At 37.2% G+C, this 20,705-nt stretch overlaps 3 protein-coding genes across 4 annotated transcripts; 2 read left to right on the forward strand and 1 right to left on the reverse strand.

Moving 5' to 3' along the window:
• The first annotated feature begins 544 nt into the window (after positions 1-544).
• Positions 545-11,635, forward strand: LOC103150815 (uncharacterized). The gene is made up of 13 exons (XM_016680938.1): positions 545-2,067; positions 3,360-3,418; positions 3,574-3,631; positions 3,705-3,761; positions 4,380-4,502; positions 5,070-5,143; positions 7,216-7,333; positions 7,398-7,508; positions 8,219-8,275; positions 8,669-8,839; positions 8,961-9,080; positions 9,746-9,868; positions 11,549-11,635. Exons 1-12 carry the CDS (start codon positions 1,783-1,785, stop codon positions 9,806-9,808), a joined length of 1,296 nt encoding a protein of 431 aa, XP_016536424.1. The 5' UTR covers positions 545-1,782; the 3' UTR covers positions 9,809-9,868; positions 11,549-11,635.
• LOC103150833 (uncharacterized) lies at positions 10,855-16,658 on the reverse strand. The gene is made up of 8 exons (XM_016680939.1): positions 16,530-16,658; positions 14,562-14,743; positions 14,348-14,464; positions 13,355-13,411; positions 12,155-12,339; positions 11,529-11,682; positions 11,221-11,321; positions 10,855-11,140 (listed from the first exon to the last, which is right to left on the reverse strand). The coding sequence occupies exons 2-7, from the start codon at positions 14,736-14,738 to the stop codon at positions 11,265-11,267; spliced, it is 747 nt and encodes a 248-aa protein (XP_016536425.1). The 5' UTR covers positions 14,739-14,743; positions 16,530-16,658; the 3' UTR covers positions 10,855-11,140; positions 11,221-11,264.
• Positions 16,659-17,574: 916 nt separating this feature from the next.
• On the forward strand, positions 17,575-19,847 carry lamtor2 (late endosomal/lysosomal adaptor, MAPK and MTOR activator 2). 2 transcript variants are annotated; one of them, XM_016680956.1, is made up of 4 exons: positions 17,575-17,802; positions 18,470-18,632; positions 18,710-18,799; positions 19,166-19,218. In XM_016680956.1, exons 1-4 carry the CDS (start codon positions 17,735-17,737, stop codon positions 19,193-19,195), a joined length of 351 nt encoding a protein of 116 aa, XP_016536442.1. In that variant the 5' UTR covers positions 17,575-17,734; the 3' UTR covers positions 19,196-19,218. The 2 variants fall into 2 exon arrangements, with proteins under 2 accessions (XP_016536442.1, XP_007570624.1); XM_007570562.2 differs by lacking the exon at positions 19,166-19,218 and adding an exon at positions 19,421-19,847 and having other exon boundaries at positions 17,577-17,802.
• Positions 19,848-20,705: the final 858 nt, after the last annotated feature.

Raw genomic sequence — 20,705 nt, forward strand, 5'->3', positions numbered from 1 at the left:
TTCTCATTTCCCATTAGCTATATAGAAAATACCAGTGCGATGAGATTCCCTCAGAAATGTAATCTTTAATCCATTGGTTCTGTTTCTAATGCAACAAAGACACAAAATGAATTATTAAATATTAATAAAAGCCTGATAAAATTAATAATTTAGATCAATTTACAAAGTCAGGGCACCACCCGATTTTCAGGAAATATTAGCCAAATTATGAGATTATTGTTTAGAAAAATACCTGCCTGATGCACTGCAAAAACATCAAATCTAACCAAGTATTTTTGGTAGTTTCTTGTTCAAATATCTTGAATTAAAAGAAAACTAACTCATAAGCAATCTTTCAACAAGATATAGAAGCTTGTTTTAAGTCAATAATTTCTTAATACAGATGAAAAAGTACTGGTTATATTGACAAATTATTTCACTTATGGGAAAAGTTCTTGTTATAAGTGACTTTATCAATAGAAGTAGTATTTTTTCATCAATATGAAAGATTTATTGATTTAAAATAAATTCTTATATCTTCCTTAAAAGTTACTTGTAAGTTTCTTTTGTCTTGTTTCAAGTGAGCAAAGAAACTAGACCAAAATTGTTGAAGAAATGTTGTGTTTTTTCAGTGTAAGGTTTAGGTTTTAAAAGTCCAAAACTGACGTTCTTTACCATCAAAACGTTACGCATGTCTGGAATAAACACAACAACTTCTCTCCAATAAGGGAGAATTTACAAACAAAATAAATTCAGCCTTACAGTTAAATACTCACTAAGCCAGCAACACTCAACTAAACTACTGGAAAAAAGGTGAAAAGATGATGAAAACTAAGCTAAAGTAAAATATAAAAGTCAGAATAGAACCAATAAAATGAAACAATGATGTCACAGTTCATCAGTTTGGTGTCGGTGAAGCTGAGCTTCTTTTCTGGCTCTGGACGCTAACCTGAGAAAATGTCACTTTTGGGGAACCTATAATTCAAAGTTTCCTTCTGCAGAGTTACGAATAAGAAAATCTGAATTTTTGTCCCTTTGACAGGAAACAGAGTGACTAGATGCACAAAACATAAACCATGTGGTTCAGTTCTTCATGGCTGGAAGCAAATATTAAAGATCAAAGCCAATAAAAGGATTTCCTAATAAATATGAACACCAGCTCTCTTTTATAACCTCTACACCATTAAAACCTAAAGGTTCAATTTTTGGATTTTACAAAATCCAAAAAGAACATTTCCTCTACAAACACAGTTTCTATAGTTGCAGCTTGTAGCTTTAACTATTTTAGGCCCTGATTCTTTACCTTGCATTTTTGAATGTAAGGCTCCAGCTTAGAGGTTCAGTATCCAACAAGTGCAACCATAAACTTCAACATGTAATGAGATTTAATGTGCATTCTGACACTAAAAATGCAAAAAGACAAAGACACAAAGCTTCATTTCCTCACCAGAGGAAACCCAAACACTATGGGTGTTATAGCCAGGGACTTGCAAGATCACAGCACGTTTCCTAATTTATGCTTAAACAATTGGATCATTTATTATAAAAACAAATGCACCACAAAATTAATGACTGACTTGGGAAATTTTGAAAAACTTCCCCTAACTTAAGTTTTGTATTCATTAACTATGACTTTGGTGCAAACTCTGACAAGGAAGCAGATTACTTTAAACAAGTTTGATGTTGACTTTCAGAATGAATTAGTCACCAATTTTGAATTTCATAACTGTTTTTCATACATGGTTTCTATTAAGAATCTAATTTTCCCCTTTTGCTTTATTAAACATCAGGTAAATATTATGTATGTCATGTGACCAGTGCCACTTTCACCCCACCCATCCACCCACCAGTTTGAATATATTTCCTGTTCTTCCATCTCTGCTGTCTGTTCAGCTCCCAGCCTCTGGAAAGATGTCTGTGACTGTGAGCAAAGCCGATGGAGCCACTGTCCTCACGGTGGTCTCTGACCCAAACGGTCACTTGCCTCCTCTGTGTCAGATCCTGAAGGCCCTTTGCCACAGCCTGGCGGGCTGTTCGGTGCCCCCACACCTGAAACGGGTCCGGAGAGCCTCCCTGTTGGTACTTGGGGTGAGCAAGAAACTGTTGTTCTTCCAAAATGCTTTGATCACTCCTGAATTAATTGTTTTTATTTTACCGAAATTGATTTTTCAGTTTGTTTTTTCTGTCTCCGTGTGTTTTTGGAACTGATGAAGACTTAGGATGGTGGTCTTTGAGGTGTTTCTGTTTGAGGTGCTGCAGGATGCAGCTATCCTGTCTTTGAATAACCAAAGCAACAGCTGATCTGTGTTCCCTGCACAAAGTTAGACTCATTCCTGTGTGGATTGGACTTTGTTGTCAGGGCTGCCACTCGTCACCTGTTTGGGTTGGACTTGATCTCCAGGAGCAGCTATGGAGGGATAGTGCCTGACTTCCTCTTGGGTTCATCTTTGTTTCTTGCAGATGATTTTGTTCTGTTGGTGTCCCCAGGTCATGACCTGCAGAATGCATTTGGGTGGTTAGCAGAGTCAGAGTGACAGTCCAAAAGCTCCCACATCCTCAACCGTCCTTCACTCCACGTTGGTCCACACGTACTTGTGGCAGATTCAATGTGGACTCAAAGCGGACGGCCATCTGCCAGACACGTCCCCACCAAGGTCAATCTTTTTAATAAACGTTGAGAGTCTGCATCATCTGGACAAAATGGAGCCAAATTTTCGAGATTTCTTTTGGAAGAGATTGGAAAACAGAGAGACTTTCAGGGTAAATACGTGGGAAGAAATAGCGCTAGAATGCAAGAAACTGAAATGAGCAGACGCACCATCCACACCATGCAGTTCGTCCCAGTCTGTGAGAGCCTTCAGTTCGTCTGAGTGCTGGGTCAAGGTTCGCAGCTGGAAAATGGTGGACTGTTCTTTCCAGGAAGCCGTTCGGTCTGGACCTCAGAGTTTAGGTGTGTTGGCATCTTCTTCATGAGTAAAGGTGGGATGGAGTAGAGTGTGTTTGACAGATTTGTCCTCATCTGTGGTTGTTTTGATCTGCTGTGGAGAGGAGAGGTGGACCAAAAACAAACTTATTTATTTAGCAGTCTGTCAATTTTATAACTCAGCTACTGTCATGAGCTATTGCTCATCGCATGGGAGCGTGGAGTAAAGACCAGGGGTCTGCAGCGTTTGTTCTGGTATCAGATCTCTGATCCTCCTTGTAGAGGTTTTCCAGGCACATCCCAATAGAAAGGGGCTCTGGGGCCGACCCAGATTACGTTGGGGGGTTATATGTCCCGTCCTGCCTGTGAGTGTCTCCCAGGATTAGCTCGAGATGATGTGATGCAGATCTTAATCTTTAATATCGTCTATCATTTTCCTGTGTTTTCTCTTTCACAGACTTTGCACATCATGATTGGGCTGCTCAGTTTTAGCCTGGGACTCATCCTCCATTTCAGGTGGGCACAGCATCCAAACGCTGTACAGTAAGAGCATTACTTCTTCAACTTGTCTTCACTCAAGTAAAAGTAAAACGTACATTAGAGCTACTCCCCGAAGCACATTTTTCAACAAAGTGAAGTAAATGTAACTAATTACTCCCTGTCTCTGACAGTGAATCCTGCTGTGGGCTAATAGACGTCACCAGCTTCCCTTATTGGTCGGGAATTCTGGTGAGCAATTAAAGACCGTCACCATAGCAACAAATGGGAACAGCAATAATTTATCTTTTGTTTTCTTTCACAGTTTGTCATATTTGGCATCATTTGCATTCTGTGTGAGAAGAAGCCATGTCTGTATCTGGTGAGGGGGTCATTTTCAAAACTCTGAGAAAACGTTTCATCGGCTTCTTGTCCTGATTGATTCTTTCCTTTCAGATTCTTTTCAATGTGTTTCTGAACTTTGTTGGGATCTTTGGAGCCGCTGGAGCCATTTTCTTCTACATCATCAATATGACTGATCCTCATGGTGTCTGTGGAAGTGTTTATGGTTCATTTGGCTATAATGAATGCTCAGTCACGGTAAGAGTTGGAAATACACTGTAAAACACTTGAAGGTGCTTTAACTTGAAAATGAAAGTCAACCTGCTGCCTTAAAAATTCAATTTAAGTCAGCAGGAGACAAGTTGTCTAAACATTTTAAGTTCATTAATCTTGAATTGTGAGTTTTAACTTAATGCTGCAATTTAAACCAAATAATTATTTCAGGAGAAAAAAAAACTGCCCTCATCTAGTTAAGAGACACATTTCTCTATTATTTTACTCATAATATAAATACTTATTTTACTTTAGAATAGTTTAAATTCTACAAAAATTAATTCTGGAATACAATGAGTAAAATAACACAGAGTATTGATGATGTGTGAAGTTACTAACAAATGAAAAAAGGATAAAAGCTCAAAGTTGTTAAATGTGTCCACAGGTCCTTTCCGTAGGCGTCAACGGCGTGTTGGTCGGTCTGTCGGCCCTGGAGCTCTGCGTCGCCATCAGCGCTCTAGTTTCGGCAATAAAAGTCCTGAAAAGCTTCAAAAGAAACGAAAACCTGGTAAATTATCAAAATATATCTGGATATATTTATTTAATCGCCGATACATCCTGACTGCGTACAAGTTGTTTTATTTCTTTATGTCTTTGACTGTTTTATGTAAAATTTAGGTTTTAAAACTTTCTTTAAATCAGCAAATTTTCCCAGATATCCAAACAAAGTAACATTTTTAAAGAATACAATACCTTACAGAGATGTGCACAACTTTTTAAGATGTTAAAAAACTTTTTACAACTTTTTAAGATGCCTGGACATTTTTCTATTTACATCAATCAGTATCTGCATAATTTACTCTCACATCAAGTCTTTGTTTTGTAGCATTTAATTTTTATTTAAATCTTTTCTCATATTTGTAAAACAGCTGAACTGCTGAGTTAAAATCTCTCCTGTTTAGAATTTATTTATTTTTTGTACCATAGTAATAAAACTCTAACCAACATTTTAAAGAAACTTAATGTTTTATTTGTTGATTTTTCATGTTTCTATGACATAAAGCACTTTGAACAACCTTGTTGCTGAAATGTGGCTTACAAATGAACCTGATTGATTGATTATTTTTTCCTGCAGAGCTCCAGTGAACCAGAACAGACGACCAACCCAGAAATCACAGAAGTTCCCTATGAAATTTGCATCATTTCTACGTGATCACAAAGCAGAAATGCATGATGTTCTGCACCAGTTGTTCCCATTGTTGTTATTTCAGCTAAAAATATTACTGATGTGTTAAATCAGAGATTATCCAACCCTGTTTCCTCTTGAATTGTGATCAGCTGATGTAAAAGTGAGAGACTGATCAGAAAGTCAGGTGGTAAACTGCTGAGCTTAAATCTCTGGGTTGTTTTTCCTGAAGCTGGATCTTCCTCTTTCACATCAGGAGTTCTGTTTCTGGTGAACCGAGCCAGAGGAAGCTCTGCTCAGAGTCTTCATCTGTGTTTTCTTTTCAAAATGACTAAGTCATATCTGATCTTTTGAAACGTTATTTAATGTGCAAGGCAGAAATGTACAAGAATATTTTGATTATAATGTTGTGATACAAACTGGACCTGCTGAGTTCATGTTTGTTGTGAATTTCAGAACAAAAAGACACAGAATTTCGGTGTGTAATATTTTTAACTGTATGTAACGTTTAGCTGCTTTGTGTCAGAAATAATGCTTTTGGTGTCACTTTTTAAATATGCATGTGACCAATTTATAGTAACCTAACAGAAATGTGGGAGGAATCCAGAGAGAATCCACACATGGACTGAGAAAACACGCTGCAAGGCAACAACTCCAAAATATGTTCATACAATATCTCACACATGTCGAACTCGAGGCCCGGGGGCCACAACCGGCCCGCCGCAGCTCTTTATGTGGCCCCCTGGACTCCAAACTACATCAATACGTCCCTCCAGTTTCTCACAAATCTGCAAAATTCACACAAAATCTATAAATCTACACATTTTTTCTGATTCTACTGCAAATTTATCTCAAAATTGGTCAAAAACACTGAGTTTAAGTGACTGCTGCCTGAGTTTTACTTGATGTCAAGTTACAGTCCATGATCGATACGGCGAGTAACAAAAAGTCACATTTAACATCTTACATTAGTGCAAATATCATACAAATTTCTTACATTTCCAAATTGACACAACAAAATCTATCAGTTTTATTGCAAAAAAAAACCCTGAAACAATCAGAAAACCCTGGAGGAACAGATATTTATTGATATTTTAACAGTTTAATTGGTTTTATCAATATATTCTGGCACAACCGGCCCTTTAAGGTCATTCAGATTTTGGCCCAAAATAAAAATGAGTTTGACGCCTCTGAAGTATCTGTTATCCCTCTGAATAAGTTTTAGCACCGATTATTCCTGTGAGCTCAGCTGCTGTGAAACTTAATATTTTAAATGTCTTCTGTTGTTATTTGTTTAATCTTAGGGTTTATTTGACATATAAGAACATGAAATACATATCAGAGCTACTTAAACATCTCAGCTGGATTAAGATTCTCAATCTCTTCCACAACCTGGTTTTCCAGGTTCACAAAAAAATCTGTATCTTGGAGAAATAAGTTTTAATTTCAGAGAATCAAAGACAGTAGAAAGCTGTGATTTCTACTGATTTAACAGTTGTATTAGATTTATATTGTAAAGTCTGGATGTTTTTCTCCATCTCTGTCTTTTGGATGCTTTTCTATTGTAAAATACAAATTTCTCCTTAATGCACACATGGTTTAAGCCTATGAAGAAATAAAGGCACCAAACCTTAAATGTTTTAAATGTTGTTACTTTAAACAAAACGGTTTTATCGCTGCAGTGAATGCATTTAGAGCAGCTGTGCTCGGATATTATCATGAGGAATTTTCCAAACACCAGCCCTCCTTTATTACGCAAGTAAAAGTAAAAAGTTTCCTTCAAAAATAAAGAAAACCCAGTTAATCCACATTCTCTTGACTCTTTTCTTTTTATCATTGAACTTTAGCATTTCTGTCCCTAAAACATTCACAAATCTAAATGTTTTCTTCCTGTAAAAGAAAGGCTAAGAAATCAGCTTAACTTTTCTCCCTTGAGAAAAGCCACAACTGTTTATTCATATGTTTGCATCTGATAGGCCTGTTTCTGCAGACCAGCGACTCAGTTCACTCTCTTTAGATTAAAACATTCCTTTGCAGAATCGTTTCCACCTCAGACTCCATCTGTGAGCCCAGCTCTCTGCTGATTTTAATCCAGAAGAAGAAGAAGCTGCTGTGGGAACATGTTTCCATCTCCGTGTCGGATCCTGAAGGCGCTCTGCTGCCGCTGCCTGAAGAAGCTGGGAGTGCAGACCTGCTGGGCTGCAGCTGCCGGGGTGAGAGGAACCGGGGGAAAAGTCTCACCGTAACACAGGGATCATGGTTTTATTTCTGTTGCAGACTGTTCAGATCATGGTGGGAGTGCTTAATATCGGCCTCGGACCGGGAAGAACAAGCACTCGTCTGGGGGATTTCACCAGCCTGGGAGCTGCTTACTGGTTGGGCGCTGTGGTAAAAACACTTTATACTTTTCTTTCTTTCAAGGGGATGTACACAGCACATTATTTATTTAAAATCACTTGAGCTTAACTCTCTACCAAAATACTGTTAAAAACGTCTTTATATTCCAAAAATCAAGCCTTAATCAGCTCATGATGGCATAGTAGAGCCAATGTAGACAGGAGAAAAGAGGAGTAAATTACTGCCAAAAAAACACAGACATTTCTCAGGAGGAGCAAATTTACCCCAAAAAACATGTACATTCTGAGATTAATCTCAGAAATTTCTTTAAAAAACAAAAGTAAATTTCTGAGCTTGAAAGTTCAGAAATGAGCTAGAAAAAAAAACTTTTAAGTTTAAACTCTGAATTTTCTAGAAACAAACTTTATGAGCTCCAAAAGTAAAAAAAAAAAAAGAACAATGCTAGACAAAACTAAGAAATGTTGAAATTAATGTCAGAAAATGTATAGAAAAGTCATTCAGAGTTAAGCAGAGTTTAATGGTTGGACATGTTTGGCTTTGGAAACTTGAAAAATTTACAAACTCGGAAATTTTCTTGTTACTTTAGGAAATTTTTTAGATTAATCTCAAAATGTTAAAAAAAAATTAGGCGTAAATTTGCTCTTTCTTTTGGACGCCATCGTTCAGGTTTATCAGGTTTTTCTGGGTTTCACGTTGTGTTTGTTTCTTGTTGCTGAAGTTCTGAATTTTGTTCTTGTCAGTTTGTCGTAACAGGAATCATGACCGTTTTAGCGGGTCGGTTCCCTTCCTCCTGCTTGGTGAGTCAAACTGTATATCTGTTGTATTCATGGTATTTTTTAAATAAACAGTTTATTGTTCTGAACCCTTAAAGTGATAGTTCCCAAAATAGTATACCGTAATATCTTGTACGCTACGACCATATGTACGGTAAAACATAGCTGCCAGTAATTAACTGTAATTTTTTTTTCAATAAAAAACTATAATGTACCTTGGAGTTCTCCCCATTCTTAAAATGATTAGTAAAGAATGGGCAGAAAGAATCAATCATTTGAATATCTCTCTCAGACCGCAACCCAACTTCCTCCATTACTATGTTATTATAATTATAGTCACAACCTTATTTACTCCAGATTGCAGTTTGTTGAATTTGAATTTGGAGAAAACAAACTGGGTTGAAATCTTTTTCCCAGGTGGGCTTCACTGTGTTCCTGAACATTGTTGGTGCGATCTTCTCCATCACTGGCATCGTGTTTTACGCTATCGACCTGAACAACTCCTCTCTGCTCTGGGTTTGTGACCGCTCTGGTTCTGATCCCGATCGCTATGACGACAGCTGCAGAAACATGGCCGCCTTCGATCAGGTGAGCAGGTCCAGGCGCTACAGGAGGCGTTTCTCCTCACAGCTCTGTGAGCGCAGCGGTTCAGCTACATGTGCTTATGGAAAAGATCAGTTTTCTTTGTCTTTTCTCGTTTCTCCACCAGAACTTACTGACGTCTCTGGACAAAGCCTTGATTCTCCTGGCTGTTCTGCTGTTGGTTGTCAGTATTTCTTTTGCTGCTCTTGGCATCGGGTTCCTGACTGGTGAGGTGAAGGAGGAAGAGGTAAAATATTACGGACCTATTATGCAAAATTCACATTTTGCATGTTTGTATGCTCCCATTTGAGTCTCAACTGCTTCTAAAAACAGCCTGAGCACTTAAAAAAAACACCCTGCCATTTTTTGGCAATAAGTTCAAATGTTTGCAGTTTCAAAAACCTTCGGAATGTAACACCACAAATAAGCAGGCAGTGCACCATTACCTAGCAACCTGAAAGCCCACACCGTTACCTAGCAACCCCAGCTGAGCTCCAGCGGTTTGGTCACCTGGCTTCGCCACTGTATTTGCTGTACAATGGCTGCTGGAAAAGACAAATGTTTAGACGCTGACTTGCCATCCAGAAACCACTTGGTGTATTCTCGCTGGTTGTGCAGGAGGCTCCACTTCTGCTTTTCAAAGATGTAAAAACCATTTTACTGCTGAGCAGTTGGCTTCACATTTGAGTCTAGAATATTCTGGTGTGAAATATTTTCTACTTGTGAATCATCATTCTCTTTGTAGAATGATTGTTTTTTGACTGATGCATTTTTAGCTGCCAAGTAAATGATTTGTTCTTCTGGACCATTTTTAAAAGATGGACTTCAAAGAAGTTGCATCTATTAATCAGTTGTGTTGTAAGATGTAAATCTCTAACTTTACCAGTTTAATTTGGAATATTTCTGTGTCAGCAGGTTGACAGCTTTTCTAAAGAAGACTTGAAGGAAATCCTTCTCATCAGTCCTGGGGCTTGAAACCATCGATACTTCAGCAGGCGGCGCTGCAAAGCAATCCAAACCTCAGTGCTACAAATAGTAACACAGTACAGTAGACAATAACTTTCAATTAATGTCAGACAGTAAATTACCAAATGTAACTCATTACTTAGGTTACCGATTCATTTATTGTATTTTTGACAAAAACTGATGGAAAAGGAGAAATGTTGGAAGGAAAGTGGATCGATCTGGTTGGTGAACGTCCAGCTAAAATCAAGTCCTGCAGAATGCAGCCATATTTTTACCTTCACAGTTTAACTTTAACAATGGATTAAAAATTAAAGTGCTGCAATTTTATCTTCAGCTGTGTTGAGATAATATCTCTGTTTTTGTCTTTTCTGGATCAGGGCTCTGAAATGAGAAGCTCTGGAGTCCAAAATGACTCTTTGGTTCATTTAATACATTAAACAGTAAAATATTGCTCCATTTTCTTTCATTCTTTTGTTCTGTACTCCCTTGAAGAAACACTGACCCTGCTGGTGAAGTGGGTCAACACTGATTTCATCTGATGGCACAAACCTCCTCATGTGTCCTGAAAACATCCATCCATCCATCCATTTTCTGAACACCCTTGTCCCTCAGTGGGGTCGGGAGGGGTGCTGGTGCCTATCTCCAGCTAACGTTCGGGCGAGAGGCGGGGTACACCCTGGACAGGTCGCCAGTCTGTCGCAGGTCCTGAAAACAGTTTTCACATTTTTTCCATCACTCTGTATTCATCCTCCTGGAGTTCATTTTGCTTTCACATGTGCAATATTTGCATAAAAAGGTGAATATTAGAAAGATTGCAAATTTAACATCTTGCATGACTGCAATCAGGTTCCTGACAAACAAAGGAACAATCAAAGCTATTTTAATGTCTCTTTTTATCATTTATTAATTTTCAAACATGTTATATGTTCAATAAAAACTATTTTTCAGAATTAGAATCATCTGGAGACATTTGTGCATTAAACCCACACAAATATGTAAATATAAAAATTTAAAAAGACTTCATAGAAAATAAAATAATTAAAAATGAACATTTATGCAGATTGACATGAATCTTTATTTTACAGTACATGCAGTGTTTTTAATCAGTTTTACTCAAAAATAGGATAGCATAGACCGAATGATCTTTACAAAAACACCATTCCAGCAGATTTATTTCACTTCAGCTAATCATTAACTCTGCAGGGCAGCTAATCAGTCCCGTGATATCTGCACTTCCTGGTCGGTGTGCTCTAAAGAGGAATGTTACTTAACAAATAGGCAGAGAAATCAAGAAATATAACGAGGTTCTATCAACAAGAAGGGCCAAAATGTACCATAGTGTTAGGGGAACTGTTCTTTATGTTAAGCAAATGCAACAGTGAAGTTGTGAAGAAAAGAAAAACATCAGCTTTTACATTTAACATTTAAAGTTTTCTCAGTTTTTTGTTTAAAGGATCAGAGGTCGTTAGGCTGTGGAATGAGAGGTGACCTCCTCCAGCAGTGGTTTGGTGTTTTCAACATTCTGAAGAAAAAACAGCAGAGAAAAAGTGTCAGAATATAAAGAAATCTAAGACACAACGAGAAAATTCTGATCCGATTCGCTTCAGTTTTCCTCCAGTTCATCTTTTACATCTCAAACAGAAGTAGCTGCTGGTTTCAGCCGAAACCAGTCTGTTTTCTTCTTCTTTACTTGTAAAATCACTAGCTGGTTTAGTTTGTGTGGACTTACGGTGTTTTTCTCCTGCGCAGAGTTCCTCAGAGTCTTGATGCCGAGGACGACGGCACTGATGACGGCGCAGAGCTCCATGATGGACAGAACGATCAGCACAACATTCATGCCTATCAGGAGCACCTGATCGGACCACAAAACATTCTCACAACGGCTTCGTGTTGTTTAGTGGACTGCTGCTTTATGAATATTTGTTTCCAAATATCACCTAAATATGTCCTGTAGTCTTAGTAATTGGTTACCAACAGGTTATCCTGACAGCCTGTTAGGGTCAGCCTGAAAGACATCAGCTGAGTTTCCATTACAAATGTCGATATTCCACTAATGTCAAAACAAACACAATTTTGCAATTGCAGTATTTCCATTAAATAAGAAACAAAATTGAAATGACGTGAATAAATTAGTTCACACGATAAATCATTAAAAACATGCGCACCATCGTCTTCCAACTACTTCCTGTTGTCATCTTTGTGGTTGGTGCCGTAGTAACATCCAGCTGTTGATAATGTGACGCAAAAAAGTGTTTCCAATTCTCATTTTTAATTGAAAAATGAGAATTGGAAACATTTTTTCCAATAACAAGCTTTTTGTGCTAGGATGGCTTTTTCAGCCTCATCGAAATTTATTTATTTTGCAAAACCGAATTGGAAACTTTTTTTTTTTGCGTCACACAGCGCCAACATCCAGGTTCTTGGTTTCGCGTGAACAAACTTATTCGTAAACGAAGTCGTGATACGTAGATGCTGTAGAGCACGATGGCTGCTATGGCGAAACCAACTCCGGCCAGGTTCAGGATCACATTCAGGATGACCTGCATCACAAGAAATCTAAAACTCAAGTTTTCATTTAAAACATTTATAAGTTTCACTAATTCGAATAAAATATATCAATATAAAACAGCTATGACTTCTTAAAAAAAACTAACTACTGTTTTCTTTCCACCGACTTTTGAAATAATAAACATTACATGAGCATCTGCAAGTTTGGAAAGTTAATTTTACTAATTATGAAAACAAGTGGCAACACAAAAGTCCACCAAAGATAAAACAAATGACAATAAAATAACAGATTATAAAATAACAACAAAACAAGAAGAACAATAATTTTACAAATCACAGCTCTGAGGAGATAAAAAGTATGATTAAAAAGTAGATTAAAAGTAAACTTTATTGCAGGAATTTGTTTATGTGTGAAACCTTCACACGCTTTTCAGGAAATAAGTCATCAAATTAATTTTAAATTGTAATAACGAAATAAAAAAACTCAGTGTAAAATTTATTATTATTTTTTGCTCCTTTTTATTTTTCAGTTTTTCTCAAATTTTTCCTCCATTTTGTCATGAAAACAAAAATCCAATCCAGCTTCTGCTGCCAGGAAGCTCACTGACCTCTGCCACCATGATGGGATCATAAAACAGAAAAACTACAACTAGAAAAAAATTTATTTTGACCCACAAATTTAAAAATATATATATATTTCAAAAGGCAGCTTCTCTAGCACCACCTAGTGTCCATCTGTGCAAGTCCCTGATACAACTAAGACGTTTTTGAATCTTGGCCCACATGGCCTGAATAACATTGATTATTATGACCCTTTTTTTGTGGTTCAGTTGTATTTTGTTACCTCTATGAAATAGTCTGAATATTAAGATAACTAAGCAGAGGAACATTATTAATGTTACTACAATATTTGCAACACTTTTTGTCATGTATGCTGATTTTATGCTATCAATAACAACTTCTTCAGATGAAATAAGTTTATTCTGAGTTTTCGGTGTAACCTTCCTCAGTATTTGCTGTCAGTTTTATAAAGTTTGAACGACTCACCAGGCACAGGCTTGGGAACTTCTCAGATAAAACACACATCACTCCAAAGGTGATGAACTGCGAAAAGGAGGAACCAAAAACAATAAAGGTCAGTTTTATCAACAAAGAGGAATACCTTGATTCATTTTTGTCTCAGGAAATTAGAACACTGCATAAAATGAAAAGAAGGATTTTTTTTTTTACAGAAATGCCAGGTTTCTGAAACGTATGTATATTTCCATGTACCCAGTAGTTTGGTTGGGGCTCCATGAATTACTGCATCAGTGTAGGATGGAAAACCTTCCCATGAGTTTGCTTCATAATATTCTCCTTTTTAGATAAACCTTTAATTTAGGAACCAAATCCTGAATTTCAAAGGGAGTAACGCTGATATCTGCATCATAACATTCAAGAACTGTGTCTCAAGTGCATGTTTTCCAAATGTTGCAGTCCTTATAAATAATAGTAGCGTTTCCACTGACCATAGCAGTGCGCAAATTGAAATTTCAAAAATATTAAGTCATTAAAAAAACATGTCTTGCCATCATCCTCTGACCTCTTCCTATCGTCTTCATCTTCGTGGTTTGCGCCAGTGAAAACATCCGGTTGTTGATCATGTGACTTCTAGTTGACCATAAAACTGTGACCAACATCCGAATCCTGCCACTGGCGCAGACCATGAGGAAGAAGACAGGATCATGGCGTGGCATGTTTTTTAATAATTTATTGGATGAAAAAACTTATTCACATATGAATTTGCACAATTTGTTTTCTTGACATTAGCAGATTATTTGACAAAGTTTTGCTCACAAACAGTTTCTAACAGCTAACGCTGAATCAGACCCTGTTGTAAACTCTCTGCATCCGCTTTATGATATGCAGTCAAATCAGCAATAAAGTTAAAGGAGTTGACTTTACCAGTGACGTCAGAAACACCTGTGACTTTGCTCTTCTGCTTTAACACTTTATGAAAAATAGAAAACACAGTGATTAATCTGGCAGCAGGTTGCTCACCAGCGCTCCCAACCAGTAGGGAAATTCAGAATCATTCAGCTGCCAGTCAGTGTCTGGACTTGCACGGAGGGTTCCGCCTAAGCCCAGATTGAGCAGTCCGATCATTATCTGCATGGCCTGTGAAGGACAAAGCACAGAGGAGACGGGTGTTGTGTGAGTCCACTCCCATTAACGCAAAGCAGCAGCTCAACCAGAACCTGAAGTTGAAACTCACGCCGAGGACTGAGTAGGACTTTCCCTGGGTCTTCCTCACGTAGGGGGACACAGAGCAGCACAGCGGACTGTAGCAAAGGCTCTTCAGGATCTGACACACCGGAGGCCAGCGGCTCTGCGGGTCGGACTGCACCGTAAAAACCGTGACCCCGTCGTTTCTAGCCATTGTCACTGACATCTTCCCTGATGGCTGAAGAAGCAAACCGGAAGTACAGAAAGAGGACTGAGGAGTTTGGTGATGATGCCTCCAAACTATAATTTGAGAAACAAAATGAAATGGTTCTAAGAACTGTTCATACTCAAAGGGCCAGAGTTAAGTATTTCCCAGGCACATTTTATAGCACAATCAAGTGATTAAATAACTTCACTTATTATAAAAATGCTATATGTATGAAAATACGACTAAAAAGAAACCTGACTTTGTAATTTCACTCCTTGAAATTGGGCCTCTGTCTCTTTAAAACCTCCTGCTCTTTCTGAAACTCCTCCTTCAGGATGTCATCACAACATGGCTCCTCTATTAACCCTTTAACAGCGTTGCACTCAGAAGCAGCTCCTATAACGAGTTCCACCAGGTGTTTGCTAATTGCTGCTGACTAGTCTGAAGGAGTACAGGTATTTTAAAGAAGATGCTGTCTGAAACCTGCACGTATTTCAGTTTAAAATTAAATGTTAATTTTATCTCATGTCTTTGTCTCTGTAAAGTTTTGTTGATAATGTTTGCTGTTTACTGTAAATGTTCGCTGTTTACTTGCTTTCTTTATTGTAAGTAAGAATTTGTTCCTGATAACTCACCTGGTTAAATAAAAGTTAAATGAAATAAAAATCTGAGGTGGGAAGCTCAGAGGAGGAGCTGCATCCTCGAAGGCGGGGCTAGGTCTGCCCAGGCGTTTAGCACAGCTGAATGGTTGCCATGGAGTTCAAAGGATTTCTCCGACATACATGAAAGAATCAAGGCAATACTCCAGGCGCAGGTTTGATGAGGGAATAACATTATAACATGATGTAAAGCACAAAAAGTCAATTTTACATGATACTGCCCCTTTAAAGTTCAAAAATCTTCTGCAGGAAGCTGGAAGGTTAGCGTCCAAACAGCTGAAGCTTCAGTTTTCCTGCTTTGATCTTTCAGGACCTTGTTGTGAACTGCTGAATTGTTGCAAAAATGCAGATTAAACAGATTTTCTTTTAATACAGTGATATAGAAATGAACTCCCATTTAGTCCACACCATATCTGCAAATCCACACTCAGATGGACGGTGGGATAATACAGATTAAACCTCAACTATTTGCTAAGCAAATCTAAAATCTGAATGTTTTTGCATTAATCAATTGAAACCCCTTTTAGCTGAGATAACTGCTAGAGAAAGTTTTGTTCCACAACAAAGATCGCTCAAAGGTACAAATTTCACTCCTTGGATCAAAGGTCTGAAATATCAAGTGGTGAGCAAATAATATTTTATTTGACGGAAAGGAACTAACACTTTTTGTCTGTAAATAACTGCCGGCTTTAGCTTTCACCCCAGCATTACTCAGACTGAGATCTGGACTTTGATTGGGCCATTGCAACATCTTGATTTATGTTTTTCAGTCATTCTGCTGTAGATTTGCTTCCTTGTTTGGGATATTGTCCTTTAGATGACCCAGTTTGGGTCCAGTGTCTATACCAGTTGAATATTTTTGCATAGAGAGGAGTTCATGGTAGTTTTACAGTGATCCGGTCTAATGTTTGGCCAAACAAGCTCTTCTTAACTTTAGGCTATATCTCATTTACATGGGCCAGAATATTACTGTTGCTTATTTTTCTTGTATTTGTGTATCAGTCAATCAGGCCTCACACTAGTCAAACAGAAAGAGTCACACATTTTGCTTTCTACATGCTTATGATATACTTTGATTTATTTGCTTTATAGTTTGGCTAAAAAGTACATCTAAACTAATTTCTTAATTACTTAATCCACAGAGACTCACCACTTAGATCCAGTTCAACAGCAGGAATCCAAAAAGGAAAATAAACGCCTGGTCTTCTTTTATGAAGGAAAAGAGTGACGGTTGGGTTGAAGCTATAAAGAACAGTTGGCTCAGGCGTGTCGGGTCAACATTACCAAGCTGTTGTCTCCTCCTCCCTCTGGGAAGCCATAAGGACGTGGAGAAATTCACTGAGCTAATAAATAAGCCTGTTATAAAACATGGCATCTAGAGCAATCAGAAAGCAGAAACAAGATGTTTTAAGGCCATCATTGTGAAAATACTCTTATTAATGTATTAATTAAATTTAAAAAGTGCTTTATTGATCAAAAAGTGAAAATAAATGCTCAATTAATCAATAAAGCTTATTTGTATAGAACATTTCAACAGCAAGGGAGTTCAAAGTGCTTTACACAATAAGAACACACAATTATAAAGTTATAAAGAAAACATCATACATTCAACAACTGAACATGTATTACAATTTGATGAGTAGCATCACCAAAATCATTCACATCAAAAATGTTGGTCAATGTTTCATTTATTATGGTTCAAAAGCAATTCTAAACAGGTGGGGTTTTAGTCTTGATTTAAAGGAACTCAGTGTTTCAGCTGTTTTGCAGTTTTTTGGAAGTTTGTCATCATAACATCCTCCAAGCGTCTGCAAAACTCTTTAACTCTTTTTAACTCCTCTTGCCTTTCTATTCATGAGTAATTAGCTGTGAACACTCACAGCTAACACTGTGAGTTCAGAAAACAAACTGAGCTCAAGGAGATTTACAGTTAATCATGTAGTATGTCTTATGCACCTCATATTGCTGTTTACAAAGTCAATACTAAATAATAATCACAAAAATAATATTAAGATAACTTTTATGTCTTTATTAGAGTTTATTTTAGATCAAAACAATTTAGTGGAAAAAAAAGTCTGCACAATAAACCTTTAAAATCACTGGAAACGGTAAAGGAGAGCGCTTTACTGTCTCCAGTACAGGAGGCCGCTCATTTACCGTTTCCGGCTTTAATTTCAAAAAGACTCAGTTACCCAGGGTGCATTAGGAGAGAAACAGGAAGTGCCAGATGACAGTCGAATCAGCTGATTTGACTGTGTCTTGTACGCTGTTTGCGACTCTTTAAGGGTTTTTTGTTTAGAATATATCGAGTATATCGAATAAAACAGGTTTTATTTGTTAGTTTAGGAGGCTGAAATGTTGCGGCCGAAAGCTTTGACGCAGGTGCTGAGCCAGGCGAACACCAACGGAGTCCAGAGCACTCTGTGAGTACGGAGCTAGCATCAAGCTAACCAGCTTTACATGGGTTTACAGCACTGCCTGTGGTTGTTTTTCACTCACATGGTCTGTTTGTTTCTTATTGTTGAACTAGATTTTATGGCCTTTCTATGGAGTTAGATTTGTTCTCTTTGAGGAATGACTTTCGAAATCATGATAACATTATAAATCTGCAGCATCGTGTCTTTAAAATGATGTTCATAGCTACAATTTGACGGTTAGATTTTGAATAAGTCGAAGTCCTATAATTTAATACATATTTATTATTAATATAGTCATTTTATACCTATTAAATGTATGTTGTGTTATGTAGATGCATTCTTTGTTGCCAATCATCATCAAGGGTTCACTAAAGGAATGTTGTTACTGCATTTTAGGCAATAAATATTATTTAGAAGAATTAATGTAATTAATTATTTGCATTTTTGAAATGTATCTAATATTGTATTAAATGAAAAATCTACAGAATGTGCCAGTTTTTATCCAGATAATGATCAGAGTAATTACTAGAATAATTGCTAGCACAGTCCTATTTATATCACAAAACACTGAGTGGAATATGTTGCACACTATTATATGTCAAAAGAAAATATCACAGTTAATGTTTACCTCATAGAATGCAATAAAAACTTTAATTTCTCTGCTTTCCCACAGTTTACTCAACAACGAGGGTTCTCTTCTGGCTTACTCCGGTTATGGAGACACCGACGCCCGCGTCACGGCGGCAATCGCCAGCAACATCTGGGCCGCCTACGACAAGAACGGCCACCAAGCCTTCAATGAAGACAACCTGAAATTCATCCTCATGGACTGCATGGTGAGAAACACGACTGGGATGTGAAGGGAAAAGGTGCGCATGAGTAGATTTAAGCAGTTTTTTTCTGTGTGCCTCAGGAAGGAAGGGTGGCCATCACACGTGTCGCCAACCTGCTGCTGTGTATGTACGCCAAGGAGACGGTTGGCTTCGGGATGCTTAAAGCCAAGGTAAGACTTCACATATTCATCCCTGTAAAGCAAAAGTTCATCCTGAAGCAGATTTTTGTTTCAGGTTCAGCAGTGGAAAGAGTTAAAGTGACTATAAGATTCTAAGTAATCCTATGTTTCCTTTAAAATGAACTACAATGTGCTAAGTTTTCTCAAGTTGACATTTATCTTGATCACCTGGATGTTTTATTCATTGTTTTTATATTGGGGTGAATTCTCGGAAAATTATCACTTTATGCTCATATTACTGCAACATTATTCTAGTAATATTACAACTTTGTTCTCATAATTTTCAATTTTATTTTCATATTGTCACTTTAGTAATTTTATAACTTTATTCTTATATAATTTCCACTTTATTCTTAGCCTGGCCCTAATACAGGAAGTAGGAAGTGATCAATGCTACGTTTTTATACGGGTCAGTAAACGTTATGAGTTGTTATTCTGTTAAATTAATTTTATGAGCAGCTTCTTGCAGAGACAGAGATTACTCAGGTTCTCCAGACTGACAGTCTGCAGGTTTGCAGCCCAGCTGGAGTCTGATCCTGTTCACTGCAGTGTGTGTGTGTGTGTGTGTGCGTGTGTGCGCGTGTGCGTGTGTGTGTGTGTGTGTGTTTACAGGCAGAGGCGTTGGTGCAGTATCTGGAGGAACCATTAACCCAAGTGGCAGCATCATAGTTCTGCTGTGGCTCACCTTTCCTTTCCTTCCTGGAGTCTGACAGAAGGTCACCTGATCCGGGTCGCTCACCAACTGAACACACAGCCCAACATGGCGGCTGAGCGCCGCTCTTTGCCTCCTTGGTGTTTTTTTATTATTATTTACCAGATTAGATTTCAGGAAGAAGTCATTTGTTGACCTGCTACAAAGATCCAGTTTTCTCTGTCAGCTCTGCTGTTTAAAGCAGAACTGCAGCCTTTTCTACTCACTTGCAAATACATTGTGGTGAAGATTTGTGGGGGTTTTTGTCTTTGTCTGAAAAGTGTAGCTAAGAATATTTACCTGTTCTAGTTCAGAATTGTTGAATAAAGAAGATTCTAAGCCAGAAAACCTTGTTTTTATTTTTAAATCGACGACGAGCAGCTGTACAAATCTGAGGTGAGCCGTTTTGTTGTAGAGCTAAACCGTTAATTTTAAAAGGTTTATTAAGCCTGAGAAACTACTGGCTGTGGTAAATTTACTTATTTGTGGATTTTATTTATTTTTTAGAATAAGTCAAATATTGTAAAGAAAATAAAGACAGATTTGAAAGCTGAAATACCAAGTCGACACATCATAAATATTAAGGTATATTTAGTGTCTGAACTATTAAAATAGGCCGCTGCGAGTGGTTTTAGAGGCGTTTTTATTATTCCTTTTAATTTTTAATTTATTTGTCCCTTCTGTTTATTTTTAGACATTTTTGTGTATTTGTATTTTTTTTCTCATTTATTTCTTATTTTCATTTGAAATCATTTAATATTCCATCTAATTTTAATTCAACTATTTCCCTTGTCTTTATCTAATATCCCATCTTTTTATCATTATTACAACTTTATTCTCGCATTGCTATGACTTTATTCTCCTATGAATTAGTTTTTTTCTGGTAATATCAGAAAAAAACTAATTTTTTTAATGCAAAAATATAACTTTATTTTTGCATTATTACAATTTTATTCTTGTATTAGAGTAAATGCAAGAATAAAAATCCAATTTAATATAAAAATTTGATTCTGCAAATTTTTGACTTCAAGATGAGAAACGTCCTTGATTTTTCTATGAAATACCTGATTAATGTCAAAATGTGTTAATTTTTTGAGTAAATTTTCAACTTTTGAAACTTAATTTTTTTTCTCAAATTTCTGAGATTAATCTCATAATTTCTGAGTTTTTGGCAGGAATTTCCTTCTCTGTTTTATTTTCTATTTA

Source organism: Poecilia formosa, unplaced genomic scaffold (assembly GCF_000485575.1).
Source record: "Poecilia formosa unplaced genomic scaffold, Poecilia_formosa-5.1.2 Scaffold263, whole genome shotgun sequence".
Classification (NCBI taxonomy): domain Eukaryota; kingdom Metazoa; phylum Chordata; class Actinopteri; order Cyprinodontiformes; family Poeciliidae; genus Poecilia; species Poecilia formosa.